This window comes from Trichechus manatus, unplaced genomic scaffold, assembly GCF_000243295.1.
Source record: "Trichechus manatus latirostris isolate Lorelei unplaced genomic scaffold, TriManLat1.0 scaffold00235, whole genome shotgun sequence".
NCBI classification, from domain to species: domain Eukaryota; kingdom Metazoa; phylum Chordata; class Mammalia; order Sirenia; family Trichechidae; genus Trichechus; species Trichechus manatus.
Genome location: NW_004444171.1, coordinates 538,410 through 549,181, shown reverse-complemented (window position 1 = coordinate 549,181; position 10,772 = coordinate 538,410). Strand labels below are relative to the sequence as shown.

At 35.6% G+C, this 10,772-nt stretch overlaps 1 protein-coding gene across 1 annotated transcript in view; it reads right to left on the bottom strand.

Moving 5' to 3' along the window:
• Positions 1 to 8,761: 8,761 nt before the first annotated feature.
• Positions 8,762 to 10,772, bottom strand: part of VWC2 (von Willebrand factor C domain containing 2) — a 214,625-nt gene continuing 212,614 nt past the window's right edge. The window contains exon 3 of the mRNA XM_004389143.1: positions 8,762 to 9,272. Within this exon, the coding sequence (XP_004389200.1) occupies positions 9,121 to 9,272 (152 nt within the window). The 3' untranslated portion in view covers positions 8,762 to 9,120. The remainder of the gene's footprint in view (positions 9,273 to 10,772) is intronic.

The following is a 10,772-nucleotide window of genomic DNA, read 5'->3' as shown; positions in this document are numbered from 1 at the left end:
CTTTAAAGTGTTAAAAAGCAAAGATGTCACTTTAAGGACTAAGATGCGTCTGACCCAACCCATGGTGTTTTCAATGGTCTCATACATGTGAAAGCTGGACAATGAATAAGGAAGATCAAAGAATTGATGCCTTTGAATTACAGTGTTGGCAAAGAATATTGAATACACCATGTACTGCCAGAAAAATGAACAAATCAGTCTTGGAAGAAGTACAGCCTGAATGCTGCTTAGATGCAAGGAGGTGACACTTCATCTCACATACTTTGGACATGTTATCAAGAGGGACCAGTTCCTGGAGAAGGACATCATGGTTGGTAGGGTATAGGGTCATCAAAAAAAGAGGAAGACCCTCAATGAGATGGATTGACACAGTGGCTACAACAATGGGCTCAAGCATAAAAAGGATTGTGAGCATGGTCAGAACTGGGCAGTGTTTTCATTCTGTTATACATAGGGTTGCTATGAGTCAGAGCAGACTCGACGGCACCTAACAACAACAATTATAAATATACTTGTGGGTAGGTGAAGCTTGTTCAACAGCCTAATGGTAAGCTGGAAGTTTGGAGGGACTGCTGTATTAACAAATACATCATTGTCTTTGATATAGAACTTAAAAAGAAATTTCTAGCCAGTGTTGCATTGCTTCCTTTGTATTTCATTTGTTTTATCCTAATAAGATCCTGCTTATATTTATGCTTACATTTCAGACTTTGATGAATTCAGAGGATAACTCATAAACCATCGGTATAGATGCATGCATGTATACAGAGAAAAGCTTCCAACTGGAAAATTTAAACCATTCTAGGAAAAATTTTGAGGGAAAATGATCTCACTTTTGAAAATTATCTCAAACACTACTTTTGTTTTATTATTTAGGTTTTTTTTCTTAATGAGCTCATTATAAATTATAATTTTTGAGTTTTTAAGTCATGTTCTCAATAATGTAGATGTTTCTAACACACCTTTTAAGATCTGTATTACTCTAAATTTCAACCTTTCCATTTTTGTTCTATATCAAAACTAATAACTTCCTTTAAATGACATTTAAAGACTACTTTTAAATGTAGGTAGGTATGAATATGAATCTACTCAACAGCAACTGTTCTTTTTTTGTTAATATATTTTCAAAATTATTTCTTTAAAGACATTTAGTTTCTTTACTTAAACAGTGGGTAGTTTGATTTTTACTTCTCTGTTGTTATCTGTAATATTTTTTGAAGGTAACTGGCCATAATCTCCAATTTACAAAAAAGATAGGAAATAATATTTTTTATATCAAGCCAGTTGATCACAATGATGTGTAATTTAAAATGTGAATTTTCTCTTAAAGGAAATAGCAAGAGAGCCTGCCCCACTGCAGGCCTGTGAGGGGCCATGCTCTCACTCCTCACACTGCTGCCATCAGCATGGTTATATCTTGATAGGGGTAGTGTTTGTTTAGAGAATGACCATGTGCTGGAAAATTATAGACTTATATTATTTGGCAAATTACCTTTATAATGAAATTATGTTAAGTTTGTGATGATTAAATAAAAAAAAAGTATGCAGAGTGTATTGCAGAGTATAACTACCCAGATAAGCACTTATTTTTCTTAAAAACATCATTGGTCCATACAATATTAACTTCATTAATTGTCAGTAGCTACTGTACAGGAGGAGGTAGCAAAATTTGTTGCAAATGTATAAATGGAGATACTGGTGTAAGTTAATGAATTTAATGCCGAAGTTCAGAATGACACGTGATGCCATTACTTTTTTTTATTGGTTCAAGAACCTCTGTATGTTTACTAGATCGATACCTCCATGGGCCCAAAGACCATATATTACTTAACACCCAGGCCTAAACTCTATTTGATACATAGGATGTGCACAATAAATATCCGTAGAGTGGGTTAAATGAGGATGCAGCTGCTCATCTGGAAGAATATTTGAATGCAGGTAGTGCATTCTAATCCTGACTATGCCCCTTGCTGTGCAGTGGGAAATTCTGGGCTTTGGAACCAGACACACTTGGCCTCACTGCCATCACTGGAACTTTGACAAGTCACCTATTATGTGTTAATGTCCTCATTTATACAATGAGGGAAAGCATACGTGCCCATACAGTGTTGATGAATGGAAGAAATTAGATGAAAGACGATTCTGGTGTAAAACAGATTTGGGTTCTTAACTCAATGCCATCACTTCCTGGACTGAATTTTGAGGGCATTTCTGAACTTCCTGGGCCTATGTTTCCGCCAAAACGAGAATAGTATACTCACCACTGAGGGAAATTGTGAGATTAAATGACATAATAATTAAAAGCATCTAGCACAATGCTTTGCTTATAATATACATTAATTGATTGCCTAAGAGTGGATGTTTTTAAATTTTGAAATATACTACTTGGTTATATATACATTTAAATAGTTCCATAGAAATGCATTATTTATTAGGTACTTTTGATTTTTTCATTTTAATTGTAAGAACTGCAACTTTAGGAAGAAAATAATCCATGAAATAAAATACAAAAAATAGTATACCTTTGATAATGTAAGGATAATATATAAAGTAAATGGGAAGATGAATATTGCCATAAAGTATATTTGAAAACAGTTTGGCCTAAAATTTGAAATCCAGTAATTTAGAAAATAGTAAATATTAATCATTAAATAAGGATCCCTGGTGGAGTAGTGGTTAAGCACTCAGCTGTTAATCAAAAGGTCAGCAGTTTGAACCTACCAGCCGCTCCATGGGAGAAAGACGTGGCAGTCTGCTTCTGTAAAGGTTACAGCCGTGGAAACCTTATGGGGCAGTTCTACTCTGTCCTACTGGGTCGCTATGAATCAGAGTCAGCTCAATGGCAGTGGGTTTAATCATTAAATATTATTGAATATTTAAAAATTGAAAAATGTTGTATCTCTTGAACATTGATTTTAAAACCAAGGTGACAATATTTAGAATTGTTTTTAGTCATCAGACTGTTATCAATAATGTACTAAAATGACATCAGGTATGTCCCTTGATTATTTTTGATAGTTCTATGTCCCTATAATATATAAGTAAGATGATTTATGTACCTCTCTGAATATAACAGGAAGGAGTTAAACAGCATACTTTTCTTGATCCATTAGCTGCCATTTGCCAAGCATTTAGAGGGTATTTTCATTTTTAAGTTTTCTTAAATTGAAACTTTGTATCAACACTTCTCAGCATGATGGTCACTGTCACTTAATATGCAGTGGGTTTTATTTAAAAGCTAAGCATTTGAACTTAATTTCCACCTTTTTGTCCAAATGCTAAAACACCAGGTGCTCTGCAAAATTCTGAGTGAAATTTGACACTATGGTGAAATTTAGACAACCATCAGTTTTTAACACATTTCAAGCTGACTATGGAAACTGTTAAGTTTCTGCACAGCCTATTCAGTTCAATGGTTTATTATCTCAATTCATTAGGTACTTATTGCGGTGTTTAATTACGTTATATAGGAAGATTAAAATATGCAGAAATACTCAAAAACACAACACAAAGTCTAAGATAAGAGATTTATATTCCAAAAGTTGGAAATAAGTAAATAAATAGTGAAACTGTAAACTTGATTTGTTACATCATCAGTAAATACCAATGTCTTCTCAATATAAGAAATTATTTTCAGCATCAGCAACTTTACAGCAAAAGCAATTTGCTTCCTGACTTGAATCTGAAATGGCCAGTGGTTCTCAGAGTTCATCCTAAAACTATGCAAAGGTAGGGTATCTGGTACATCCCAGGTTGCTCTGTCCCGGACACTTGAGATTTGCAAGTTAATTGAGAAACCAAAAGACAATAGGGTAGACATAAAGTAATGGAAACTTTCAATCTGTCTGTAAGATATATGTTGGCCATACACAAGGATAGTAAATAACTCTGAATTAACAGTTTGAATACATCTCAAAAAGCCTTTAACACACAAGGTACCAGGTTATATTTTGAGGATTGAATGTCCCATAACCAGATTTAAAATATCTGTACATAGTAGAATAGACATAATATTAACTATAATGCTAAGTAGGATATGATTTATACCCTATACATGCTAAAATAAGATATTATACGTAATATGATAGAGACATAGTGACAATTTATCCAAGTAGGATTAAATCAACCTTCTGACAAGCAATTACAGTTGAGTTGGATATTGAAAAGTGGTTCATAAAGGACATTCTTTGGAAGGGAGTTGGGAGAATAGAAGCCATGTTCAGAACATGGTGGGGTGCCCAGAACCTAAGTTCACAATAGTGAGTGGGAGATGGGGATCATGATGTGGATTTGTGGATGGAGGCCTAAGTGTGAAGATGCCAGCTGGCCATACTGAGGAGACTGGCTGTTACTCTGTATGCAACTGGGAACCTCAAAGTAGAGAATGAAATAGAAAAGTAGGTCTGTATTTAGAAAACTAAAACCAGTAGAATAAGGTGGTTGGTTTGAAGTGAGGAGGTGGGGTAAGTAGGCTCTTTCATCAGTACCATGAAATAATGAGAACCCGAGCATTGGAAGTGGTGGCTGAAATATGAAAAATATATTTATTTCAGAATAAGTTAATTGCGTTTTTCTGAATCTATTCAGGAAAGCTATTGATGGCATCAGCCACTAAGATGCTACTGGTAAGAAAAAAGAGTAGGCAAGAAATCTAGCAGTAACATAAGGCTGCAAATTATATTGGCCAAAGAAGCACATATGCTATTAACCAATGGTGCCTATTTTTATATCTGGTACTTCTCTCTTATGCAGAGGAGATAACATCTAGACAACTTTTCCTTATTACATTGCATTAGGGAAAAACATGGTTTTTTAAAAATCAATAAAAGGTAGACTTGATCTCTTGCCTATTGAAGCTAATGTGGTAAATCGTTAATATTTGTTAAATCTAGGTGATGTCTATAATCTTGTTTTCTGTATGCTTAGTCTATGTTTAAAATAGTAGATGGAGTTTCTAATAATGATTGTTTGAAACAGTGTATATTTTGCATGTTTGAAATAATGTATACATTAAGTAATGCATTTCACTGCTTAAAAGAAAAACAAAAACAAAATAGGAACATTAGAATTCTCTGAAATTTTCAGGATTTTTTTTTAAACATTGTATACATGGAGCATTTATTTTGAGGTGAGAAAGGAGTATTTCTTAACCATATTCACGGTGCTGAAGATAAAACAAAAATGATTAGAATACCTTTCTTAGCATGTTTTACTACACAAAAGAGATGATGAAATTGAATATATCCAAAGATTAAATGCAAAATAATCAAATGTAAATTTGTCTCAAGGTATAGGAACTCCTTGATGTCAAGGTTAATCTCGCCTCCCTATTTGTACCTATTTGTACGCTGGTGGGATGCAGCTAGTGTTTGTGAATGAAATACAACTTTTTGAAATTACTCAAGATTTTTGTGAACTGTAAATAAGAGTACTTATTAATCCACCCAGCATGGAACGATCTTGTGACTGAAAGGATGACTCTTATCTTAAAAATCTCCTAAAACATCAAACGAAAAAAAATACCCCGTTGCCAACAAGATGATTCTGACTCATAGTGACCCTCTAGGACAGAGTAGAACTGCCCCGTAGGGTTTCAAAGGAGCAGCTGGTATATTTGAACTGCCGACCTTTTGGTTAGCAGCCAAGTTCTTAACCATTGCACCACCAGGCCTAAAACATCAGATTTGATAATTTCCTAACCCACTTATAGCTTACATAAGTAGCTTCATATTTTCAGATCTAAAAGTAGGTTGAATAATTTGTTACAAATTAATGTAATACATTTTCAGCAAAGTTTTATTTTTAAGCTTTAATAAATAATTTTACAAAAATTACTATGTAGTTAGGGGGCATGCCTACTTGAATTTTAAGAACTATGGCTTTCCAAAACCTTCTCCATTTGAAACTGAGGCCCCTTGTTCAGTACTATGTTCAAGTCATACTATTTTTGGAATCAGATTGCTTGGACTCCTGCTTTCCTATTTTATAATACAGTTATTGAGGTTATTATGATTAATAAATAGAATGGTTTCATTGTTAATAACCTCAGCAAAGGGTTCTTTGGCAAGGGAGAAGAGGAAAATAAATTTAATCCTAAAGTAGCTATATAGACGTGAAATTCTAAATTAAATTCAAGATAAAAAAGAACCTAAGAATAGTATAAGTTTCCCTTGGACAAAAAATGCAAATAATCTCATTATACATTAAGAAATATGTGCAGTGTCATTAATCCAAGCTATGCCCTATATTTGGTTTATGTATTTTTTCTATGTGGGGAGAAGGATTAGTGGGTTTGAATCAGAGAGAGAGGAGTTATTTTAGTCTAACAACAGACACTGGGCTCCAGTTTTTAGGGAGTGTGGATGGGACAAGTGAGGGTCACACTATTTGAGACCAAGTGAAAGCCAGTCAATTTTCCAGAGAGAGATTGTGTTCATTCACTTTATATACAATCAAATACTTGTTGTTACTAGCTGCCATTGAGTGACCCCCAACTCATCGTGACCCCATGCACAATGAAACAAAATGCTGCCCAGTCCTGTGCCATCCCTGTGATTGGTTGTAGATGGACCATTGTGATCCATAGGGTTTTCACTGGCAGATTTTCAGAAGTAGATCACCAAGCCTTACTTCCTAGCCAGGCTTAGTCTCAAAACTCAGCTGAAACCCATTCAGCATCATAGCAACATGAAAGCCTCCACCAACACAAGAGTGGTGTCCTGCATGGGAGGTGAGAATTCTGTCACTGAATCACTACTGCCTTCCAGACTAAGATGAACTAGGAGTACTTCTGAAAATCAGTCAGTGGAAGCCCTGTACATTACAAAGGTCTGATCCCCAACCTATCGTGGGGATGGCGCAGGACTGGGTAATGTTCCAATCCATTGTGCATGGGTGTCCATAAATAGAGAGCTGACACAATGGCAGCTAACAACCACCATCAAATACTAGGTTCCTTGAATTTGCACATTTAAGATACCTTTGCAATTATTGTAAGAGCTCACATCACCAACGGAAAGGGGAGAATTTAGGCCTCATTGAGTCTCTCTGGTTGCATCCATGTCTAGTGGGGAGAGAAGAGACTACTTGTCTGCTGTTAGATGCTGTTAGATAGAGCTAATGGCCCACTTACCAATAGGGTCTAGGGCCGTTTGTTGGCCAAACTATATCTTTATATAATCTTGTCTCATAAAAATTTACCCTTGAATAATGGCCTATGTCCAACAGTCTTTAATGCTAAAAGTTAAATTTTGGAAAAGTTTATCACACCTGAGAACAATTAGCTAATAATCCCCCTGAGTATTTCCATGAATATCTATATGAATGAAGCCCATTTACCCTAAGATGTTCTTTATGAACAAGATCAAAATGGACAACTATGAACTAATATAAATTTCTTGAGAATTCAGTCAGTGGTGGCTTTATATTCATTAAAATCCACAGTGGTTCAACTCTTCAATGATTGGCTACGTACCGATTTTAATTGAATATTATTACATTTTTAATTATGCTAATTCATTTTTTTTTTTTAAATTCTCTGTGCTCTTGTTAGGAAGCCTTCCTCACCTACCTAGCTGGATTATTAATCTCCCTTCTCTATCTCCACAGAACCCTTTGCTCACCTCTAGTTGCTCCTAACACAGTACATTCTAATTTCTTATTCATGTTATACCAGAGACTAAAAGTCCATGAAGGCAAGAAACCACAGTTCATTACTTTCAATAATACCAATACCTTCTACTTAATAGGTGCTTATGTCAAATTTTTGCAATAAATTAATGCATGGAGAAAAAAAAATCTTTAAGACTTCATATAGTGATTCTAGTTTTGTGTTTTTACCCAACACCTGTTAAAACTCTAGTAGCTCTTTCATCAGTGTGCTAAGTGTTGATGTGGTAAAAGTAGATTAGCTAACATACATTGATTGTTTCAGCAGGACTTTACAGTAGCTTCTTTTTCATTCCACATCCAGTGAAGAGAAATGAAGTTGGTTACGAATTATACATAACTATAGGCCAGATGTGGAATACACTTTGCCTTCAGCTTTTTGTTTGTTTTTTTAGAGTAGGACAGAGGAACTGCTTGCTCACTCTTCTCTTGAAGGAGGACTAATACAGGATATTTTTCAGGATTTTTACTGATTCACTCTGATGAGAAGTACAAGTCCACTGAACTGAGAGCTGGGGATATCTGGCCCACATTTAGATATCAGGTATAAGCTGGTTCAGGAGTTCCATCGCTCTTAACTCTCCTCCAGAGACTTTCCCCCTATTTTATTGCATGCTTCAGCCTTATGGGATAGTAATGCAAACTTTATAGCCCATCCTATTCCTCAGTTTCGGGGATGAATTAAAGTTATGCTTTGAAGAGAAAGTCAATATAAGTGAAAATGAAATATATATATCATCATTTATCTATGTCCCACAATATAAGAGTTTTGGATGAAATGAAGAAAGTGTCTTTTAGTAATCCTTGTGCCTGCATGTCCCGAATGACTGAGAATGAGGCTGATAAAAGCAGTAAGTTATTATAAGAAGGAAATATTATATTTTTGTGTTTTAGGCTAGGTCTTTTAGTGATACAAATTAGATACGTCTGTAATTAAATAGAATTTGGACTAGGTTTCAGTAGAAAGTCCCATTGCCTTATGATCTATTAGTGGGTTCATTATTCCATGTGAGGATGTGAAGGAAGGTAATCAACCGCAAACATTCCCATGTGATGAAATCAGAACTGAAAAAGATATGCAGTACACAGTGAGGACGGTTGGCCACACAGCATTTTTAATCTTTATCTTTAGAAAACATTTGTATAAGCTCTCTAATGAAGGGATTATAGAAATACATTTAATATATAATAGTGTACTTTAGTGTACTTACTGTGAAAATAGCACATTTATTTAGAGAGCGATTTTATGCCCAAAGTTCTTGTTGATGTTTTGAAATATATTCCTTTCATCTCTTGCAATAATTGTTACCAAGAAAAGCAAAAGTACCAACAATTTTCCATTATTCCTCATCAAAAGTCTTCTCCTTTTGATTTATATTTCCCAGGGTCATCTAGAATGTTCACGTCAGTAAAATATCCTAGAAAAACGTCAGTTTTTATATTGTAAATGGTCTACATTTGCTTGCACTCATGCCTTGTGCACATGGCTTGCCGTTCAATTCGCCACGTGCCTTCCTCGTAAGTGCAGTGACAAATTGTGCAGTCATCAGTCTTCACTTCCCTTCCAGCTGGGATGACAGCAGTTTCTGCAAAGCAGTTTGGACCTGAAATACAAAAAAAAAAAAAAAGTTATGTGCGTGAATAAATATATGATGTATGTACTTAGGTAGTTAGCATTATAATGCATGTTTTTTTCCCCACTCTATTCCATGAAGGATAGTGAGAAAGTTATAATTTCAGTAATATGAAGTACTCCCAACGTTTCTGGAATGAAACCAATGTTCTTAAAATTTTTATGAGTGACAGCAATGTGTGATTTTCTTTAACAGACAATTCCACTTTACAGCCGTGTACATAGGCCAAATCTGAAATGATTTTATTTAATTAGTTCTAAGTAATCACACCACCACCTGCCTGTCAGTTTGTGGTACTCTGGTGGCTTGCATGTTGCTGTGATGCTGGAAGCTATGCCACTGGTATTTCAATTATCAACAGGGTCACCAGTGGTGGACAGATATCAGTGGAGCTTCCAGGCTAAGGCAGACTAGGAAGAAAGGACTGGCAATCTACTTCCAAAAATTAGCCAGTGAAAACCTTTTGGATTACAAAACAACACTGCCCAACTCGCTTGCTTTGAGCATGTCATCAGAAGGGATCAATCCCTAGAGGAGACATCATGTTTGGTGAAGTAGAGGGCCGACGTGAGCATGGGAGACAACTGGTGAGACAGACTGGCACAATAGTTGCAATGATGGGCTAGAACAGGCTGGTGATTGTGCGGATGGTGCAGGGCCGGGCCATGTTTTGTTCTGTTGAACATGAGGTCATCATTAATCAGAGTCAATGAGAGGACAGCTAAGGAAAAGCATAATTAAATGGGATCTTCAAAGAACCAGTCTTATTCTTCATGCCGCTTTTAGAAGAGACAGCACAAACAAAATGCATGAAATAACATAAACCCAATATAACTTCCACACCTCTCAGAGCTGTGGTTTCCAAAGTTGAGTGTACAGAACAGTCAGCTGGAGGACTGCTGCAACTCTGATTGCTGGTCTCAGCACCAGAGTTTCTGATTCAGTAGGCTTGGGATAAGGCCTGAGGCTTTGGTTTGATAACAAGTTCCTATGGGATGCTGATGCTGAGGACCACACTTTGAGAAGCACCATCTTAGCGTGTGCCAGAGGTACATCTTTGATGATCTTCAATAAAATCTGAGGATCCCTGTGATTCTTGATCAACAACATCAAATATAAGTTTCTCAATCAATGTAAGTGTCACATCTGCATTTTACTCTGTTTTAAGGGCAAGAATATGAAGAAATAAGTCAGAAAGATTTCTGATATGAGTTCAAACAATGGATTAAAAAAAAATAGAAATGGCTTTATGTGATGTTTTATACACTTAATTCAAATACGAACAACTGCTCTGCCTCCAAACTTCCCCCTAAAATCCAACAGCAGTAATTACTGCAGCCTAAACAAAGCCCCCCAAGTTTGAACATCAGTAGTTTGCTGAAATTCTCATTCTTTCTTTGCTTCTAAGTCTTTGTTAATGTTCTCACTATCAAAATGTTTAATTATAATGTGCGAAGTCATAAAAAAGAA